The 23,498-nt window shown below is 38.3% G+C and overlaps 1 protein-coding gene across 1 annotated transcript in view; it reads left to right on the forward strand.

Annotated features, from left to right (window-relative positions):
- Positions 1 to 16,870, forward strand: part of IFT43 (intraflagellar transport 43) — a 2,700,032-nt gene extending 2,683,162 nt beyond the window's left edge. The window contains exons 9-10 of the mRNA XM_044073868.1: positions 16,302 to 16,364; positions 16,458 to 16,870. Of these exons, the coding sequence (XP_043929803.1) occupies positions 16,302 to 16,364; positions 16,458 to 16,577 (183 nt within the window). The 3' untranslated portion in view covers positions 16,578 to 16,870. The remainder of the gene's footprint in view (positions 1 to 16,301; positions 16,365 to 16,457) is intronic.
- Positions 16,871 to 23,498: the final 6,628 nt, after the last annotated feature.

Here is a 23,498-nt window from a genome sequence, read left to right on the forward strand (position 1 = left end):
AACATGCCACAGACACAGAGGAATTTATAGTCAGGAGCTCAGGCTGCTGTAAACAAGACAGAGAGGTGTGAAACTGTTTTCCATTGTCTTTATTGCATACAGTGGATAAGCTTATTTTCGAGCTGATGAGAAGCAAAAACAGTCTTGACTTAGTAGTCACAAACTTGGCCCCTCTCTGCTCTGTAAAGACTGAACATACTCTGTTTACATTACCCTTAAAACCTTAGCTTCCCCAATTACAAATGATATTCTAAAAGGGCAACTTCATGCAACTGTGTTATAAAATCTCTAAATTTACCCGTATCAGCTCCACAGTTAACATTGTTTATGACTCCAGTTAAACAAATGATTTTTATGCCCATTTAGATTGACCTAGCAGTCCCTTCCAAAACCAAATGACAGTAAATTCAAAAATAAACTATGCTGGTGGTCTGTAAATATAAACAAAGCATATAGGAAAGAAAGAAACTCTTCAACTCATTATAGCCGAGTGACTCCTACAGGCATTTCTGCAGTTAATCCTACTGACGCCTCTAGGCATCAAATTTTCTTGTTTATATTTGCATTAATAATTCCAAAACCATGCTATATACAGCATATTAAGTCATGTTGTTTTAAAGCATAGACATGATATTTGACCTCTGTCTAGTGTAGGCAAAGAGATATTAATTGTTGTTCATGTAATATTTATTTATATAGTTATACAGTTCATGTTTTTCTAAATATCTTAATGACCAAGCAACACAGACAGAACTCCTTACCCTCATATGAAAGCTTTCATTTGGATTAACAGAATGCTGCAGACAGTGTGTAACTTGAGTGGTTGTTGAAATATTGTAAGTTGTTTGCAAAATATTGCATACTTAATAATTACTGTGTTTACGGTGACTTCCAAACTCCATTTTAAACCCTAGAACCTAAAAAATATTGCCACTATAAAAATAATATGTGCTGAACAGTTTGCCATTTACACCTCTTTAGTAGCCCCCTATGGTTCCAGAGATATGAACATTTGTTTGAAATGTGAGGACATCATTTGATTCTGTCAAAATGCTTAGGCTCTGCCCATTGAAAGTTGCAGTCCAAACTTTCCAGAGCTCCAATGGAGGGAAAGAGTTAAACTAACTTGACCTGACTTAACTAGAACCTCATAGCATCAAAACAGTATTGAAAACCTCAGAAAAAACTGAAAGCAACTAAAAACACAGGTAAAGCATCACACAAATTAAGACTAGCTAGGGAAGTAAAGGCTAGTTACATGCACTTCTTCAGGAAAACTAAGAAATAATTCTTAGTTCTGCTCTGAGCTTCCCAATCAAACCAAAAAGGCATTGCAAACATACTGGCTAGCACATTTGCAGCACATTGCTTCCCTGGAACTACCAACCTCAAGTCAACCCACCACTGCTGTCACTTGGGGACATGTTCTTAAAGTGATCTCAAAGGCGAAGAACCCTTAATCCATGAGTCCATACAACATGCTGAGCTGTCTAATAAACACTGTTAAATATGCACTCATTGATCACCACCTCTAACTGTTTTAACTTAAGCCTTTATACTGGTCATGACAGTGAATCCTATTGCACTGCTTTAATGATGTTGTTCCATAAGGACAGACCCACTGTAGACCCCAAGAACTATAGACACTTCAGCCTTAAAAGTCTTAGCTGTAAAGCCATGGAGTGTATCATCACTGACTTCATAAATCATGACATCCGCAACCTGACTAAGTTAGACATGCTACAGTTTGTTCATGCTACCTACTTTGATCTGGCCAAAGAGCTGTTACCCTACAGTATGATGGAGTTGTTTGTAAAATGACAGCCTTAAACATAAATCTAATTGTGTAATGCTTCCTCAGACAGAGAGAGAGAGAAGGGGACCAGTTGTGTCCCAAAGAGATATGTGATCTGCCCCTTTCTGTTTGACATCTATTTTAAAGACTTCCAAAGTGATAACAGTGATATTTGGTTAACAAAGTTTGCTGATGAATGCAAGCTGGATTTGATTGTTAAATGTCCTTTGGATACATGTATCCTTCAAAATGAACTAACTAAGGTCAATTGCTGGTACATTAAAAAAAGGGCTCAAACTACATACCAAGCAATATATCATCTTTCCCTTCAGGAAGCATAAACATTCTGTATCCTACTGCATTAAAACCATCTCTTTACCATACAAATCAGTGATCAGGGATCTAAACACATGAGTTGATAGCTCCATTTCATTTGTCCATTATATAGTGACAGTAGTTAGGAAATCCTGCATTTTGGCAACCATTTGCCAAGGGTATCTCTTCTAAAAACAAAAGACATTGTTTTCCCTATGTTTTCTGCCATCATCAGACTTATTATTAAATATAATGCAGCAATTAACAAGTATCTGGCTAGATATATTAGAAGTAAATAAATGAATAAAAAAACAGAGATTCCTAAGAAAAACAGGTTTCTGATTTCAAAAACCTTGGCTGTCAGGAGACACTGGAATCTTGGTCCCTGTAGTCAGTGTCATACAGACTCCTGAGGAGTGACAATTGCTTAACTTACCATACTCTTAGGGATCTATTTATTCTTGCCTTTCTTTTTTTTCAGTGTGTGTAGTCAGTACAAGAATAATAACTAAAACTAGGTGGAAAGATAGAGTTATCACCTAGTACCTCTCTGTGCCCTGAAAAAGATTCCCCCACCATGCCAAGCAGTGAGTATTCCTGTCATTCTTAAAACCAAGCTGGGGCAGTTTGATTGGTACCCTTACATTTACACCAGGACTCACAGACATCACCTTCCTTGAAAGGGGTGGTAGAGCCTGAGGCTGGATATTGGCAAGACACACATGGCTTCATGTCTGACTTGCCCTGTATATCCTATGATCCTTTGAAGCTGTTGCCTATGTCTTGGTTTGACATCATACTTTTCTACTGGTTTTGTGGCAAGATGCAAGTTTATTTGGCAATGAGACATGAATTTTGCACAGCATTACTAAGGAAATAGACATAAACATGCATTCCAAATAAGAGCGATGAAACTCTGATGACAAAATGATCAGACAGGTAGATATGTTAGCATTACATCATTAACTGGAAGAGCATTAGATGATGATTGGCTCATATATAACATATTTAAAAACTACAATGAAAGTAAAGAGGAAGAAAATACAATATGGGTCATACAATATGGTTCTACTATATACTGTATTCTGCCATTTTATGTAATTTAGTAACCATCTTATGTTATCATTTACTTCACTGCCTCCTGATTTATTTACCTTTGTATTGTATTTGAGATTTTATTGGTATATACAGTTGCTTCTGTATTAGGGTCTGCTTTATATTTGAAGCTTTCTGTACTTAACTGTTATTTCTGCTTTGATAAGTATTCTGTATGGAGCTTTTCTTTCCAGGCCTCCACTGAAAATGGGCTGAGGCTCAGTAGGACCAACCTGCTTAACAAATGTCAAAATAAATAAATGAATTAAGTAAAGAAGAAATATGTTGGCTTAAGAGGCACAGACAGTGGTAAGAGTGTTATTTTATTCCAGTCTGTCTTCTGCTAATCAGGGAACAGACCCTTCGCAGCTCCAGGTAGTGTTTATTGAAAGAAATGTCTGACTTTAAAAATGATACAGACTGTCTATATTGTTTCTTTATTTACATTGATCAGCCACAAATTGTGTGTGTTCTTAAGTTAATGTTTTACTTATGACCCATATTGTGTTTTCCATGATTTTCTGTTTGTGACACATTATTTACTACAGTTCGTGAATGGGGTTGCTCTGTCTGAACAAGACCCCTTTCCACTAGACTGCTGTAGAGAAAAACCTCCAGTAAGGTAACAAGAAAAATACATGTAGACTAACATAACATTAAACAGTAAGTAATTCTGGAATTGCAAACATGAAACAGTCAATATTTATTTCAAGTTCATCACATAATAATATGCATTTAGTTTTCATTGTATTGGATTAATAACTAGAATTTTGAAAATAACTATATTTCTCCACTTGTATGTCTGTTTTTTACTAATGTGCTGAAAGAAGTTTTTTGCTGCGGTGACATTTTTAGCTAGAAAGTAGAGCAACAGCTTCACTCTGTCTTTCTGCACATGCACATTTGTATCACCAGCAGGGCATTTTCTATACTTCTTGCCTGGTGTCTACTGATTATCAGTCTTTCCAGTCTGACTTGAGATCCTCTTTTGAACTGTTTGGTGGAGCAGCTATGAGGATATTTATGCTCCTCTTCTCACTTTTTCCTGCAACCAGGCCTGCCACTGTTCTCAGGACACCCTCATCCCTTGGCTTCAAATGAGTCTGGCTTATTACCCTGACTTGGGCCCTAAAGTGATCATCACTTCTACTTTGTACCCATTGCCTACAACATTTAGAGCCAAAACTATAGGGAGGTATTTTTGTCTTCCATAAGGCCCTATCCCTCACCTGGTGTCTTACGTGGATACCCCCAATCCCTAGGAGGGTCTCCAGTGTGTTACCCTATGCATGCACACTCCCAAGCATGTGCAATTGAGGGCTTCCATCACTAGTTTGGTACCACCAAATCCATGTCCCCTAGTCACTGACCATTGTTGTCACTCAAACCTCTGCCTGTGTGGGAACAAAGTGACCAACCAAAGCCACCTCCCCCTTCCACCAGGATAGGTCAGATGGCAACTGCCACTCATTTTCCATCTACCTTGCCCAGCTCTTTCTGCACAGAAGACACTACTCAGACTTAAACTGTGACATAGCTGAACACCAAAGAACTTGAGACCACCAAAGTGACATAGTCAGGGCTTTATCCCTCTATGCCAAAGAACTTGGGACCACCACACTGACATAGTCAGGGCTTTATCCCTCTACACCAATGAACTCGGGACCACTAAAGTGACATAGTCAGGGCTTTATCCCTCTATGCCAAAGAACTCGGGTCCACCAAAGTGACATAGGCTTTATCCCTCTAGGCCAAAGACCTTGGGGGCCAACAGCAGATTAGTTTTAGTTAACATCTACAAAGTAGTTGTAAAGTGCATAACTACATCTAATGGCAAATAGAATTCAGTATATTAATGTAGAAAATTAAGACAAACTGCAAATAAAATAAACTCATAACAAAATGCATCAGTGCAGATGACTTTGGCCAGTTGTTTTCTATGTCATTAGTACATATTGAAGTTTTTTTACCCCTCTTGATGAAGGAATCTTTCTGTTCTGAATCACTGGGGCTATAAGATGTGTTTTTTATCCACTATAACTGAAGGTTTACATTGGCAAGTAGTGTTTGGAATGGATTCTATTGAAATCTTTTGACCTGTGCTTCTTAGAGAATCTTTTATTCAGCTAATATTCCTCACCTTTGTTGTCACATAGTCTCTGTGTGCCAGTACTCTATACATTTAAACAAAAATTACTTGAGGAACATTTTTCTTTCTGAAACGCTGAATTTCTGTTCCAGTCTGACTTATAATACTTTGACACATTTCAGCACTGACAATTAGATGTAATACTAATTTCACTGCCATGATATTGGTCACAGGTATATGCAGTAAAGGATGAGCTTCTTAGGAAGCTGTCACAAAATCAAGCATCTTGCACATTAAGCTATATCCTACCCTTGTAGAAAACTAGACACGTTACTGCCTCATTGTTTCAGTTAGTTATTTGTTTGTTCATTTGAGCCAAGTGTATGGAATAGCCTCATAGACCCTTTCAGCCTTACAGTGAGTCCAAAGTAAAGACCACATGTGCTATACCCTAGTAACTTCATGTATACAATCGTAGGATACAAAGATCATATAAGTACTTTAACATTTATCATGTGATTTTAGAACAGATAGGTTAACATCATATGAGCACACCACATATCAAGACAAGCATAGACAACATATAATGCTGAATACAAATGCGCAAAACATACAACAGTTCCACTGTGTACTGACGTTGTATAAGGCTGTGGTCTGATTTCATAGTTCCCAGTGGAACCCAGTTATAAATAAGAGCAAGAAGAAGAAGGTCAGTTAAAGGCATATTATTAAGATAACAGTTGCAGGAAGTGCATTCGGAAAAGAATATGTTTCATTTATACAGTAGTAAAGTAGATTTTAGGCAGGTATAAAAAAATGAGAGGCGACATTAAAGAAGTGCCAAGAATACCTGCCAGCTGTCCAGAAGTTTGCAGAATGTCCCTGAGCTACCTTATATTTTTGTCTTGTGCCTTGTAAAATGTTTGATTTTCTGGTAAATAACTGAAGCTTACAGTCAGTCAGTAATGCTACATAATAAGTTTCGCACTTCTTGGTTACTAAGAAAACAGTGTTGATTCAAAACCTACTGTTCTGTTAACTTTTTAAGAGTATTAGAATTATAGTTAAAATTGTTCCAAATTTTGACCCCCCCCCCAATTATTTTTGGCTTTGTCCAGAATTCTTGAGCAAAAATGTTGAGAGGTGTGATAAGTATTTGTAACAGACCATCTTTGAATGTGCTTAGTTTAAAGCTCTTTAGATGTGATGACAAGGCATTCCAGACATTCCAGGCAGCAGAACATTCTGTGTATTTAAAGCCTCATTTATGACTGAAATAAAGACAGTGGTTATAAAGAGTTTTCAGCAGTTTAATTTGGGGTTCTGTCTTACCTACTTCTGAAGAGCCGTGCAGTTGATTACAAAACACTGACTTAACCAGTTATTAAAACACAGCACAGTACAGTTTTATCTCCATGCAAAATAAAACATGTTGTCCAATATGTTACTAGACATGATTTTGGCCTTCTAGAGATTAACAGCACTTCCTGGTTGAATTCCCACTGACTGACTGAGAAAGAAGTACTCATTCTTAACTGACTATATCTGTTGAGTCCATACCTCTCAATCATGTAGCTCTAGAAATTTGGACAAAGCCTAAAATAATAGTGGGAACAAAGGTTCAAATTTTAAATATTGCTCTTACAAACTTAGAAAGTTGCAAGAATATTAGGATTTGTTCTAGCACGCATTTTCTGAAGAATATGAAGTCTGAAACGCAAATGTATGTCATTATTTAGTTACTTCAGTCCTCAGTGATTTGCCAGCAAACCATAGATTTTATGAGAAACAGACCAAAAATTTGAGGTATAAATCTGGACAGCTGAGAGGTATGGCATGAGTCCTATTCAGATACAGAAATTAATCATTGCTTTCCAATAATCACCTGCTTTGTGAGACTGGTGTGTCATCAGTTTTGTTACTGACAAGAGATAGAAAACTCATTCAGTGTTGACTTGGTTTGTAAGTATCCCAGTGGTCACTGTTTGCTAGGCCATGCTATGAATCCATATTTTCTTACTTAAGAAAAAAGTACACGTCATCTCTGCTGATCCCGTTTTGTCAGTTCTCATTGTATTTACTTTGTTGATGTAGTGCTTGCAAGCCTCTTCTGACTGTACCAATTGATACTGGCCTCATCTGTACTGAATCATCAGCATTAAATCAACTTTGTGAACATTGTAATAATCCTTTTGGGAAGAATAACCTGTTGCTAGTTGTTGTAGAACCTTAATTGTGGAACTGCAGTATCAGGCCTTAAACTAGGCACTCTTGCTGTGAATGCTGCTTCAGAGTATTTCCTTTAGAAATGAAGACACACTACCTATCCTAAGTGATAAATTGGAAAGCTTCACATCACCACCAACCTCATTTAACTCCACTGCATACACATAAATGTACATCACGACACTATACCAGCATGTAAACAGCTGCACAGATGCAGCTGTAACCATTAGGAACAAATGGAGGGCAAACCCCAGAAACAAGCCCACATGGTGGAACTATAATATCAACAAGCTTTACAATTAAAGGAAATGAATTTTGTCTGAATGTGAGAAGAGTAATTCCCAGAATGTTGTCACAGAAATCAAACAACTTAGGAGCTTAATAAAATCCACCAAAGCCAAGTTTGAGGTTAAAATAGCTACACAGGCCAAAGAGGATCACAAGGTCTGTTTTAGTTATGTTCGTAATCTCAAAAGCACAGCGCAGCAATTCACTGAGCTGATTGTGAATGATGTTACCTACACTGAGGCTGAAAATATAGTGAACCTACTGGCCAATAAGTTTAGTTCTAACTTTACCCTTCTCTCCCCCAGTCTGTCTCTCAGGATGTACCTGAAACTGGCTCGCCTCCATCTGTTACACAAGACCAAGTCCTAAAAGTGCTATCAAAAGCTAAAAATATTTCACTGATGGGGCCTGAGAATATTCCTGGATGCATCTTAAATAGCATGAAGCAACCACCTGCCTAATAATGCTGTTTAGTTCAGCCTCCATACAGGTTTTGTACCAAGTGAATGGAGAGCAGCCATACTCACTCCCCTGCATAAGGGAAGTGCTTCTGCAGATACAGGCAATTACAGACCCATAAGTCTGACCAGCTTCATATGCAAAGCCATGGAAAGGCTTATCATACAACTACTTAGTAAGGACATAGGGAATCTATAAACCTGAACCTGCCTCAGTTTGAATTCATCAAGGGCAGGTTGTGCCTAATCAACCTGGTGGACTTTTTTGTTAAGAGATCACCAAAGCAATGGATGAAGGCAAAAAGTTACACACTGCATACTTCGACCAGGCCAAAGCTTTTGACACAATTCCCAACTCAGGCATACTAGAAAAGCTAAACAAACTGTGAATAAACCCATGTCACCTGCTGGATTGCCACCTGGCTCACTGATATAATGCAGAAAATCAAAATAAAGGAAGTCAATTCCAGAAAAAGACCAGTCGCTAGTTGAGACCCCCCCCCCCCCAAGATTCTCTGCTGGGACTTGTCCTGTTTGGGATCTGCTTTTCTAAAGTAAAAAGTCAATACCAAAGGTCTCTGGCAAACTGTTTGCAGATGACTGCAAGCTAGGAACAGTCATCGCATCCCCAAATAACTTGGCCATCCTTCAGAAAGATTTGACCCAAGTAAGTATCTGGTGCCAAAATCATGGACTAAAACTGAATGCCAAAAAATGTATTATCGTATCCTTTGGGAAGTACTCTACCACAGGGAACTTCCTAAGTGACAATACACCCCTAAGAATTTACCCATTTATTCGAGATTTGGGAACTTAGGTGGACAGTGACCTAACTTTTGACCAACATGTATCCGTTGTAAGAAAGTCCTTCTATATTCCACAGCTTATAAACAAAAGGATTTTGTCTAGATCTAGGGATGTCATTATCCCCCTTTACTCAGCCCTCATTAGGCCAACTATTGAGTATAATGCCCCCTTTGTCATGCATCTGTCCTGACACATGCAACAACTGGAACTCCCACACAGATACCTTACTGAAAGGATGCAGGGCTTAAACAACATGTTCTGCATGGACAAACTCAAAGCCCTGTTGCTATACTCGGTATCCTACAGACTGCTAAGAGGTGACCTACATACAAGACATCCTCCAACCCAATAGTGATGGATTTACTTAAAATCAACAAGTCAAATGGCAGCCGAAACACAAACCTGTTCTCTGACATCGACAGAATGGTTTGGAGAAACAGGCCTATCTCAAAGAGGAAACTGCTGCTGTGGAACACTGTCCGGCCACATAAAATAAAGTTCATCCCTGTCCATATTCAAACACAACTTGGATGTATGGATGGGAAATATACATTTACCCTGGGACTGCCCCTGTATTAGTAATGGAAAGAGGCAGCTCTTAGATATTTTATCCTAGTCATGGGTCCCCTCAGATTATCTGTGGTATGATTCCAGACCTTCTCATTGGGGGTAATATATAATTATTGACCATGGGTATGGGTAAGGCCAATCTCTAAACAACAGGGATAGGTTAATTTAAGCTTAAAAAAGGGAAACTGGCTAGGCTTAAAATGGCCTGCAAGAGCAACTAGTCTAGCAGTTACCTATGAATCTTAGTAGTTAGGTTTAATTTTGAAGGGCTAACCTTTCTGCATACCTCTCAAGTGTCCTTGATTTTTGGGGATATACCTGATTTTGGCTCATAAGTTTACTTTGTTCCTCATAAAACTGGTGATTTTGGGAGAAAAGGTACTGGTGCACATAATAAATACTGACAGTAATTAGAACTGCAGACTTCTTTTTCTTCAGAAAATGTATGTTAATTCACATTCTGTTATTCTGACTATTTATTTAACATTTGTCTGAATGGGACAGAGCCCCTTTTCAGCGGAAGCCCGGGGGGGGGGGTACTCCAGACACATGTCTTTGGAATGTTGGAGGAAACTGGAGTAGCTGGAGAAAACCCACGCGAACACAGTGAGGACATGCAGACTCTGCACAGAAGACACCCCAGCCGAGAATCGAACCTGAGAACCTCTTACTGTGAGGTGACAACACTAATCACTGCACCACTGCGTCACTCATTTCTCAAGTTAATATTACTATTATTTTAAAAACTTTATCCGATTGTCTCTGAATATTTCTGGTTTTGTCTATGATTCTACCATATATAATATTTTTGCTTGTAGCATGTTATTAATTGCAGCTCAGTTTCATTAACTGTATTATCTGTATTACATTTTGTTTCACTAACTAACTAATGTTGGCTGGTTACGAGAAGCATAGATAGGGTGAAGCGAAGGTGGCAGCCGCCCCTGTAACAAAGTGTTAGGAGCACAATCTGCAGATGCTGATAGGAAAGCAATTTAGTACTGGTATTCATTTCCATACTGGCATTCCAGTACTGCTTTTGCTGTCAGGACTGAAACATTTGTCTTTGGTGCTTCATGTATAAAAAGTTTTTAAAAGTTCAAAACCTTTTTTTTTTCTTTAGAGCAACTTATACCATGCAGAGAGACCTGGAGTTGCTTAATAGTTGAGGAGACCCAGATCAGAGAATGAACCAAGGGCCTTTTTATTTTGACTACTTAACTTGATTTAGAGTTGAAGAGCATCAGACAGTGGAGCAGCACCAGGTGTTTAATGAGCTGGCCACATCTCAGCTAGTTACATATGCTTCCATTTAGACAGTTTTAGACACATGGTATGACATGACAAAAGCAAAACACAAAGAGATCTAGTCAATAAATCTGGTACGGTCATAATAATCAAATAATGCAAAAAAGAGATGTACCAGAACCACTTGTGGATTTGGTACATCTCTTTTCTGCATTATGACATGACAAAATACATGCCATGAGGATGAAATCAGCAAGTGTGACATACAGCAAAAGGTCATTTAGAATATCCATGGACACTAGTGTGGGGAAGGAGCACACCAATGTAAGCAGTGTTCAAAGCTACAGTATAAATTATCTGAGCTATGAACATAGGAAGGAATTATGCCTAGTTATGTACACCTTTAAGCAGACACATTCAAAACTTTGTGACTCCTTTTTCCAGCACTTAATATTACTTGCCACCCATATTGAGCAGGGCTATACATGATAAACCTGTGTAAATTTGCCTGTCCCAGCCAATCCAAGCTTATTTTTGCTTTGGCTAGAACAGTTGTTTCCCTTCTAGTTGTAATGTACTGCTTAGCTAATTATTTTAATCTTACCTGTTCCTACCTAACATTCTTGCTTTTTATAGGTTCATAGGTAGGTACTAGGCTATTGGCCCTAGGGCCTATATAAGCCTAGCCAAAAAGGTACCCTGGCTTTCCCCACCCAAGAAAATTATTTTCTTCTGCCCCTGTCGAGCAGAGCCACAGAAGTGATCCCATGGGGTGAATTTCCCATCCAATCATCAAGATTTGTCTTGAAGAGTGCTAATGAGGAGCTCTGTTTGACATAGATAGGTAGTCTCAGAGTATGGGAAGTCTCTGGGACAGGAATCTATCCCTCCAGCATGTTCTGTTTATTGTGGTGACAAGGTTTAGGTCCCTACAGCATGTAACTCAGAGGGATTGGGATTTATTTAAGTGGAGCATGTCCAACAGCTCTGGGTTTGACATAGCTTTGTATGTTAGGCAGAGATCGCCTCTGACTAGGCGATATGCAACAGAGTAAAGCTGGAGTTTTTTTAGATGGTCTGCATAGGGCATCTGTTTGAGGCCAGTAATCCTCTTTGTGAGGTATTCCTGTGTCCTTTCCAGTTGTTGTAGATGTCTTGTGAGGTACATACCAAAAAGGGCATTGCACTCTATAATGGGTCTAATGAGTGATGAGTAGAGGGGAACAATGACCTCTTTTTTTCTGGATGAGAAACCTTTTGTGATGAGGTGTGCCATGTAGAAGGATTTCCTGACCACTGTGGCAATGTGATTATCAAAGGAGAGACTACTGTCCACCAGTATCTCAAGGACTCTTATACTTTCGGTGTTAAGTAGACTACCACCTATGTGGTAGTTCATGGGTACAGAGTTTTTACCGAAGGGGATGTCAGTGCACTTTTTGGCATTGAGCTTCAGGCCATGGCTTTGACACCAGGCATCTGTCTCAGTGAGGCCCTTTTGTAGGATGTCCACATCGTTAGGAGTTTCGATTATGGCTCCTAGTTTGCAGTCATCTGCAAACTCCATTAGCCAAAGACCTTCTGTGTTAGCCTGTACTTCAGAGAAGTAGATACCAAACAGGAGAGGACCCAGGACTGAACCCTGTGGTACTCCACTTGTCACTGGTCTGAAGTCGGATTTGGAGTCTGCTACTTTCACAGTGTAGGTTTTGTCCGTGTGCCAGTTGGCAACCCATTTTGTGACATAGGGATTTATACCTAATTTAATTAGTTTATCTATAATTCCAGAGTGGAATTATATTTTTTATTATTTAACCTCTTAATGCTACGTTTCTCTGCTGACCCCTCTGATCTACAAGTAACTTCCTTCTCACAGTGTGGTCGCTAAGACCCAGAAACTCACTTCTTTTATTTCTGATATATGTTACTTTTTCGGTATTTTTTTAATACAACTTGTGTTTTATTAAAACGGCTTGCACCGAGCCGACTCCCCCCCCATACAGTAAACTTGAACTGCAGTTGAGCTACTCATAGATTTTTGCCTCCTCCCCACAGCTTTTCTTTTTTCCTACACTGCTTAACTGTTTGTTTGTCCCACACATCCACCCCCCTGTCCTACCAACCTTTTATTTTAAAGCAAAATAAAAGAATATATCTGATTGTTTTTGTTGTGCTTCCTCCTCTCCTGGCTCTCATCAGTTGACTGGTCCAATCTCCAACACCTTCCCCTAAATGACACAGTTCTAGAATTGAATCATACTTTCCTCAATATACTTAACTTTTTAGCACCACTGAGGAAAATTAGAAAAAAAAGATAACCTTGCCCCCGACTCACAAAAGATACGTACTCCCTCATGAAAAAAAAAGAGGTAAGACCTGGAAACAATGGCTCAAATCGAAATCCACTGTGCTACTCCAAAAATACAAAGAACTTAAAAACCTCACCAAAAAAGCAAATCATCAAAGATAAGAAGAAATTTCACTGTGATGCCCAATCCACCCACCACTCTAACCTCTCAAAATGTTGGCACTCCATTAATAAAATGTTCCGCACTGGGGAACCTACTACTCCTAACCCCTACCCTAACAATACACCACAGGAGACTGCCACACTGCTTAACTCTTACTTCACTGAATCTATCTGCAAACTAATCCACACTGACCAAAATAAAAATTCTCCCCCAGCTCTTTTACTACCCCCAGTACCACCTTCCTATGTAAACCAGTCCCCACTGCTTATATGAAATATCTTCTGCTCAAACTAAAGTCATGTTCCTTCTCTTCTGATAGCCTACCTCCCCTCTTAAACTCACAGCTAACTCTGTAGTGTACGCGATCTCTATACTTGTTAACAGATCAATTCAAGAATCTACAGTCCCTAACATCTAGAAATCTTTCTACACAATACCACTACACAAGGGAGGTAACTCCAACGATTCATCTTCAGAGCCATAGCCATTCTCTCTCCACTCTCTAAAATCCTCAAAAAATACATACACAATCAGCTCCTCAAATACCTAATTCAGGAAAACCTTCTAACCTCCACTCAACATGGCTTTAGCTAAATCATAGTACTTCCATTGCCCATCTGTCTTTCACTCATACTGTTGCAGAGGCAAGAGACAAACAACAGCTGGTGTCCTGTCAATTCCTAGATCTCTCAAAAGCTTTGATACTGTTTCTCACCCTAAGCCACTAACTAAACTATCTGATCTCAACCTCTACAGTTCAACTCCACTGTTCTCTGGTTCTCCAGCTGTATTGCTAATAGGTTGCAATCAGTTCAATGGCAAACAACCTGGTCCTCTTTATTACCTATCCAGACAGGAGTCCCCCCAAGGCTCTATTCTAGGTCCTCTTCTTTTCAACATCTATACTACCTACCTTTACTCATCCTGCAGCACCTCCTCCTTTGTACATTACACCAGTGATTCTACTCTTATCTCCCTCTCTAACAATATCACTCACCTTCATTCTATTACTCAAAGCTCATTTCTCACCACAGATCAATGGCTAACTGATAACCAACTCATCCAACACCCTAAAAAAAAAAAAACTCCTTCTATTCCTTCCCAAATCTCTTTCCAACCATAAATCCACCTTGACCATCTCATCTCTTGATAACACTATTATCAAAGCTGAATCAAACACCAAACTCCTTAGCACTATAATCAATGACCAAGTAAAATTTGATCTTCACATTCAACAATGTATTAAAAAGATGCATCAAAAACTGTCTACTATATAGAAATAAAAAATTCCTATCCCGACTCCAAACCTTCACTGTCACAAGACATTCCTCTTTCCCTGCCTTCTGTATGCCTCCCCAGTACTTACACATCTACAATCCACCTTGATAACCAAACTTGAACAAACATATAACAAAATAGCTAGATGTGCCAGCAACCAACCATACAAAACCCACCACTGCCTTGCATTAAAACAACTAAAATTACTTGAACTCCTGCAACTACTGCTCCTATCCCAGCTTCAAATCACTCACTCTTTACTAAATAAATCCTCTGCCTGGCCCTCTTTCTCCTCTGTTGTATTCCTTTATACTTCTATTTGTACCCTTCATAGCGCTGATCAAGTCCTTTTTGACAGTTACAAACCAATGAAAATCACAGGCAAATTACTTTACAAAAGAACAGTGCTGCAAGCCTGGAACAAACTCCCCCCAAATATTTGTAACATCAAATACATTAACAGATTCAAAAGAGAACTGAAAAACTACATTGCTAACAATAGTCCCTGTCCTTGCCAGGACCCTACCTAACCTCCCCCCAATTTCCTTATGTTACCCTAAAACTGTATCTCTTATGTACTGCAATGCTGCTTCATTGTATACATATATTTTTTGTTGTTGTTAATAGCAACACTTCCATGCTATGCAGCCTCTCTCTGTTGCTTTCAGTAATACAATGTTATGCCAAAGTGGATGTTAAATTGCTTGGTCTAGACACTCGTAGGATCTGTTAATTACGCAAGTCTATCTTCGTTCTTCATATCATGCCATCTTATCATGTATTAACTTTCTATGCAGCTGTTAATTTTTGTATGTACAATCTTGAATATATGTAATCTTTTTTATGGCGTATAATTTTTGTAATTTTGTAATTTGTACAGCCTTAAATTTATGTAATTTTTTTATATTTATTTTGGAGCTTTTCTCCTCGAGTCTCTACTGAAAATGAGCCTTTGGCTCAGTTGGACTAACCCGGTTAACAAATAAATAAATAAAAAAGTTCTACTTACTGCCACCCCATTAAACCGGATTTCTTCCATCCTTGTCTTCTTCCTCAAAACTACGTAGTTGCTGTCCTTACAGCACTTGTTTTATTCATTTATCTTATGTTATTCTTTGTCTTGTACTCTCTCCTACTTTGTTATTACTGGTGAATAGTTCAGCTAGTATCCCTCAGCCTTCACAGTGTACCCTGAGTTATACCTGATAAAAGTATTTTGCATTAGCCATATTTTGTTGCTTCTACTTTTATGGTAACACCCTTCACTTAAGGTAGTATGTGAACTTCAAAATGTCTTTAAGTGTGTATTTTTTATTCTTGTTTTGTGTAAGAATAGCTTTGTTTAAATTTTTGTATTGTCCTCATGTCTTGTGTCCATTTGAATTAATCTACTCCTCCTACTGTCAAATGAGTGAATACATGGATGGCTGTATAAATAAATGTGATGCTTCATTGACCTACCAGGGTTATCTGAAAATGTGATTGTTGAATGGTAAGGATATATTTCAGCATATTAGAATTTTCATGTCAGTAGTTATCCTATGCATTCTGTGGTTGGAAGCAGAGAACAGTTAATAAGAATATTCATTTGAACTGCAGATTCCAGGACCCTATCTCTTAGATTTTTTTATATAACTTTGTAACATATTTATATTCCACAGGATGGTGAAATTGATCTGAAACTTCTTACAAAAGTCCTGTCTCCTGAACAAGAAGTCCGTGAGGTGGGGAATGTTTTCGGTAACTATTGATAGCCGACTATAACTGGTGTCTTTTTTATTTACTGCTAACTCTGTCCTTTTTGTGTTCTCTGTCAGGAGGACGTAAGCTGGGATTGGAACCATTTATTCACAGATGTGTCATCAGAACTTCTGACAGAATGGGATATAGGACAAGGAGAAAAAGAAGATTCCCAAAAGCTGTCTGGATATTCCTGAATTTCATCCCCGCAAAAAATGTACAGTTCCCATGTACCATGCACACACCTGTTATACTAAGTACAGAGTTGCTCAGTGACATGACTTTATATACTCTGCTTTTCCTGTAATTGTATAGATATCTTTTTTCCATGTTGCACTTTTGTTTAATGTCATTCATACTGAACAATATACTGGACATTGTATGCACAGGTATTTCTAGATTAATCTGTGCAATATATGTATATGAGTAGCAGGGGTATTGGGGTGGAAGGGTGACTTACCCTCCTGCATAAAAATCATTTTGGATTTTTGCTTTTGTAGTTTTTTTTGTCCAGTCTTTGTTTTGTGATGGTGTTTACTGCCAGCCACTTTAATGCCGATGATAATATTACTGTTTTTGAGATTTAAAAGTTTACTCACACACATTTATGTAGAATTAATTTTCTATTTCCTGCTTAAAGCCATGGGGTATGAGAAATTGGGGTATATAAGTTCTTGCAGTAGAAATTCATCCAGAAGATCAGGCTTCACAGAGCCATTGTAATTTTAGTAGCGCTAATTTGGGCTAGAGAGGTGTGGGTTTCTATTTTGAACAAGTTTTTGGTGGAACCTCCTCTCAGGCAAAAGGCTCCTCTTATTGTATCCCATCGACAGGATGTAGCAGTCTTCAAGCTCTGAATTTGATGTTGTGAATGCTCCACTTCATTGATAGACTGGGGACCAGGGGGGTAAGGTGGTGGACATTCTGTCCTTGTTCTGGAAATCTTCCACTCAAATGATGTGTAGGAACAAATGGAAACTGTTCTCTGTATGACCTGTATGTCAGTTTGGTTCTCATTTCACCTTCATTGTCAGTGGTCCTTTTGTATTTGGAAATGTTTGCTTTTGTTGCATTAGTTTTTTATCAAGGTACAGAGCCCCGCTCTGTTGTGCATTTTATGTTGGATAGGCTTCACCTTCCTTGCTGTCTAACTTGTGCGAAACCTAATTTAAATAACTAATCTTATGGTCACACTTTAAGGGAGGCTTTTCCACTATGATTTTTTTATGCTGGAGGAGGCTGACTACTCTCGCATTTGAACCAGTGGCTTCTGTGGAATTTAAATTCTGAACTTTTTTTTTTTCCCTGTCATGGCTGTACTTACCCTGTGGTAACTGCAATATTAAGTAGTAAGCGTGTTATCTCACAATTTAAAGTCTGTAGTAAAATGTTTTGTCTTTATTATTGTAACTGAAACAAACTGATTTATGACTTGTATGGCCGCAGTGGTGTGGCGGTTAGCGTTGCTGCCTCACAGCAAGAGGTTCTCTGGTTTGATTCTCGGCTGGGGTGCCTTCTGTGCGGAGTCTGCATGTCCTCCCTGTGGTCACGTGGGTTTCCTCCGGGTGCTCCGGTTTCCTCCCACATCTCAAAGACATGCTGTAGGTGGATTGGACACTCTAAATTGGCCCTAGGTGTGAGTGCGTGCGTGTGTGTGCCTTCTGTGGAAGGTTGGGCACCGAGCTGGCAACTCGACACCGTAAAACTCCACTGCCAATCATGAGCAGACAGGTGATCCACTGTGGCGACCCCTAACAGGGAAAAGCCAAAAGAAGAAGGAGGATGTTCTTGCAGTACAAAATTTACAACCATTATAGCTTCATGGTTTTAAAAATGGTTAAGGGAATACAGACTGGAATTAAGAACAAAACTCCGGTAGTCAGGTAAACAAGTTAGATAGTATGTATCTTGTCATATCCACAAGTAAATTCATCTGACTGATGTTTTCTGATAAGCCATATTGTAAAAGTAGTAAGTCTTACCAATTCAGAACTACCTGAATACAACAGACTATGATATACTTGAAACGTAGTAAAAAACCATGCATCTTTATTCTATTACTTCTATTTGGAGGCAGCCTGTTTTCTTGAGGGTATTGTATTCATCTTCATTTATAATGACTTAGTTTTGAGAGAGTCTGATGTCAACAGAGTGAGGGAAGAAAAGAGTAGCATCACCAGGGGCTTGAACAGACTGCAAGCAGAAGGCTTCACTTATAGGATCATGTGGAAATTAACTCAGTCTTGCCATTGGGGCCACTAAATAAGTGCCTGCAGTGACAATGGGTAGGTCAAAATACATTTAATTCAGCAGTTTGTTGGGGCTGAGATCTCCAGAAATGTACTGCTATTGCTCAGAAGGGGATCTGACTTATGTGCTTTTGGGGGGGGGGGGGTCCTGACCAAGGAATTCAATGGGGATGGGATTTATTAGAAAAATATTAATTTTAATTACTTTCTTGCTGTCTATATTCTTATATAATGTTAACCTAATTACTTTACTACTGAGCTGTTAAGTTCTGTAGCTACAACAGTTGCATTGTGCATCAGTAGAAATGCCTGTGCCACTGTGCATGTTGTCGCTCGTCTCTCTCTCTCTCTCTCTCTCTAACATAGATGACAAGCAGGCAGGGTATTTCATTTAGATGCCTTAATATATAGAAATACATCAAGATGGATAGCAGCATCATAAAATACAAACAAACTGGCTAACAGACCTTACATACATATATGCTTACATGTTGAAGCCCCAACCAAACAGCAATTGTGATGCGTTGAACCTTTACAAATCAGGGCCCTTCACTGTGTAAACCTTACACAGTAATGAGGTTCTGTCCAAGCTTGCCCCAATACAGTGCATTAGTGTAATAAAATGTGTGGTTTCTGCACACGTTTTCAAAATGTTAGCCTTTTTTTTATCAGTAACTGCTTTTGATATTTTGTTTTTTGAAGAATGCCATACAATTACTTCCTGCTCTTGTATGGAGTCAAATTTCAGCTGTCTGCATTAATAAATTATTTTCAATTGTGGATAAAATTAATTTGTTTGGATGCTAAGGCATTTGAAGCATAGATTACTAGAATTAAAAAAAAACTCTATTGGAAAAAGGTACTTAAATATTTTTAACAAAACTGAAAAAAAGTACACAGTGGAAGTACAAATCTATTGCAGGCACATTATTGACAAATGTAAAAAAAAATCTATTTCAGCAAATAATTTTTTAGCTGAATTCAGTCATCTAGCAGGATGAAGAAGCAATGTTTTTATGAAACATTGAGTGTGCTGAAAACAGACTTAGTTGCTAAAGTATTAGGAACTGAATGAGTGATACCCTTACGGAAAGCTAAAAAAAGTGAATGACTTGATGGGAGAAAGCGTAAGTTTGGTATGAGGAGATAGTATTTGTGGTTTGATCGGATACAAAGCAAACCTGATTGCTAACCATGCCTTGCTGTTACATATATAAGAAAGGACAGAAATCAATTTTTTTTCTTATCATCCTGCTATACAGTGTAGACATGAAGTCAGAAACTTTGACTTGCAACACTTTACTTTGTATGTATGCATTATGGTGTTCATGTCCAAAGATATATGTCATATTTTAAGTCAGCAGTTTAAAAATTGTGATCCAGAAGTGTAAGAATATTTCTAGTGAATGTCTAGATAACTGGCTGAAAGTTATTTAGTTATTGCTTCTTTTGTTGTTTGTTAAACAGGCCTCAGATGCAAATTCACAGAAAGTAATTGGATTTCAACATGTATCTGTATATGGTGACATGGTAGGGCTAGAGTTAGTGAGGTGTAGCAACAAAGGATACTCTTTATTTTCTTGTTGGTTAGTTTTAGTTTTTTGGACTAAGTAAATGTTTGCTTTGTGCCCTTGCTTAAATATGCATAATGCTTTTGTTTATTTAGATAAGTGTGTTTAAAGTGATTTTTTTCACCATTTAAATATTGAAAAATAGTATGATCTTTGTGCACTACAGCTATTTATTGCTGCAAAAGTTATGTTGCTTTGTGTATTTTAGGTTTACATGTAGCTTCAGAGTTTTACAGGACAAGTTTTAGCATTGTAGCTTTAAAACAATGAGTGTTACTTCCTTGAATGGTGCAAGTTGCAAAGTGCAGAGCTTTTCTTCTGTTTGCTTAACTGTAAATAGGTTCATAAATGTATAACTAGGCTAATGACCACTATGGTCCTTATAAGCCTAGCCACGCAACCGAAGTGTGACCTACAAATTTGATTTATATAGGGGGTGATCTACTCACTGCTTCTGTCCATCAGAGACATAGATGCTAGACCAGGGGTGAATTTCCAATTACCCATTCATAATTTAGTAAATTAACTGAATTAATTTTAAGGATATATGTGTGTGCGCCTGTGTGTGTGTGTGTGTGTGTGTGTGTGTGTGTGTGTGTGTGTGTGTGTGTGTGTGTGTAGTACATCAACAAGCAGGGAGGAACCTACCCATTAGGCCAGGAAGCCACGATAGTGTGGTAAAGGGTCGTTGCTTTCATCACTTCCTATTAGTAATGCATATCCCTGGAAGAAGCAACTGTTTTGTCAACAGCAAAACCACGAACTGAAGTGAAAAACAAGAAAGCTTAAGCGTAAACTCTTTATTTCTCTTCTTTTCATCAAACAGGATTTCCTCAGAAACAATCAATTACATTAAAATTCACACTCGTTAAATACACCTATAAAATATTTAATACAATAATTAATGCAATAATCCAATCAGCATAAAACCATTGACTAAAAATCAACAAAATTTTAAAGACATATTCAACTATTTTTGCAACAATAAGATTTTACCTTGCGCCTACGGTCTTTTAAAAAAACATTTTATATTTACTATCCCATTAAGTCCTGGGAATTCATCAGCTATTAATTTAATCTGCCAGGAAGTTTCTTTTTTCTCAGAATCATTTTTATAATCACCCCCTCTCATATCTTTGGGCAACTGTTCGAGCATATAAAACAAAAACATTTGTGGTATTGACAAGTCAAACTATGTCTATAAAGTGCATTGTCAAGCTCCTTCTTTTTAATAGCACTAACATGCTCCTTTATTCTCATGTGAAGTGCCCTGGAGGTTATACCAACATAAAACGCTGGAAACCCAGAACATACACTGATATGCACCACTCCTACACTATTGCAATCATATCTCTCTGTACTAAAAACTGTTAGCTGCAAATGCGCCAACATTAAATAGGTTCCTTCATAAATGAACCTACATAAAGTATAAAATACAAGCATCAAGGTTAACTACTAAGGATGAAGTTTTTAAGCAAGAAGTGAATTTTATTAATTTCACTTTTTTTGCAAGGGGGCACAAAATTGATTTATTAGTAAATAGTGCTGAAGACGTGTTAAGGAGAAGAGATACTAGCTTTATACCATTATTAAAACAAAGTCAAGAAAATAAGAAGTCAGCAGGATATCAATAAAGTATCTAGCAGTTTAGTTTGTAATTTAGAAATGTCAGTTGACAGTTTTGCTATAAGGAATATAGTCAATAATAATTGGCATATTATAAAAGGTAACACTGATTTATTAAAATGTTTAGGGGAGAAGCCTATGTTTTATTTATTTATTTTACGTTTGTTAACTGGGAAAATCCAACTGGACCAGGTCCATTTTCAGTGGATGCCCGGGGAGAAAAGCTCCACAAATTAACACATAGTAAGTAGTTGCTTCAAAGAGAAATACATAGATTAATCTATAACAATTTATGTTCTGTAGTCCTATTTCGCCTTCATTCTTACATATGGGTTCAGAGCCGATCCACGGCTCCAACTCGGCCTTTTTGCAAGCTCATAGTCTTCTAGTTGGCTTGTGGCTAGGTAGGTATCCCATGGTGCACCAGTACAATCCCCAGATCTTGTTTGCCGCGTCGACGAGTTCAGAAGTGCTTCTTCTTGCCCATGGCTAAGTTTAATACATTTTGCTAATTTTTTTGCTATTTTGTGCTATTTTCAGCATACATATAGAATTATATAGCCTTTGCTAGTGTTGTTTCCTATCGTTAGAGTAATTTAGTCATTTGTAGTACTTTTTTCCTTTATCTAGCTAATTATCGTCGAGAACTGTTTGGCCATTGGCCTTGTTGTTCTCATTGGTATCCTGTGTGCCAGTTTAGTTCTTTTTCCGGGCGTTTTGCCCTTAGTTGTTATTTACTGGGCTAGTTAGTTCAGACTTTTGTAGCATAATATTTAGTGCTCAAGGTGCGTTTTGCGCTCAATTTAACTTTGTGTGTGCAGTATTTAGAGTGCGTTATTAGCTTAGCTAATTAGTGTTTCTTAGTGTGCTGTGTTGTTAGCTTAAGCTAGTTATTTGTGGAGTAATCCGCATAGTTATTTGTCAGATTTACCTTGGTTGACAAGGGTTCCTGATTTGTCAACCCTTATTGCTTCTAAGGCATAGCTCTTTGTATAGAGGCTCTTCCTTGTGTGTGTGAGTCAGTAAATTTGCTAATCCTGACCTTTCTATCCTCTTTCTAGGTCCGTTTCAGTTAGAGGACCTAGGTTTCTTCCTTCCTTTTCTACCCAGGGCTAGGCCCATTTGAGTTAGAGGACCTAGTCCTTGTGGTTGTGTGATTGCTAGTGCGGTGAGGGCTAGGCCCATTTAAGTTAGAGGACCTAGTCCTCTCTCTGCGTGTTTGGCTTGTGTCCTATGTCTAAGGAGGTGAAAGATCATAAACCCTCGGGGTTTAAAAAGTGTGTCAAATGCTCGTAGATGTCCATTACCAATGGCCACAGTAACTGTGTATATTGCCTCGGGGCCACCCATTTACAAGAAACGTGTTTGTTTTTGTCACTCATTCAGTGCCAGGTTATTACAGGAGAGAAAAAATAAACTGATACTAAAAGATCTCCTTAAGCCTTTTTTTGAAGAAGACCTGGCCAGTTCATCTTCCTCCTCTAAATCACATGGTTCCAGGAAAGAGAAGACTAAACCTTCTAAGAGGCATTCCCCAGTGCTGGCTGGTGCATCGGAACCACCTCTCAAAATTTCCAAACCAGATAAGTCGTCTTCCTCCTCAGCTCCACTGAGTTCGGAACCGATCGAGGACATAGCTACGATGGCTACAGTGAAGGCACCAGGCAGTTCG

This window comes from Protopterus annectens, chromosome 6.part0 (assembly GCF_019279795.1).
Source record: "Protopterus annectens isolate FY-2018-M chromosome 6.part0, PAN1.0, whole genome shotgun sequence".
Lineage (NCBI taxonomy): Eukaryota > Metazoa > Chordata > Ceratodontiformes > Protopteridae > Protopterus > Protopterus annectens.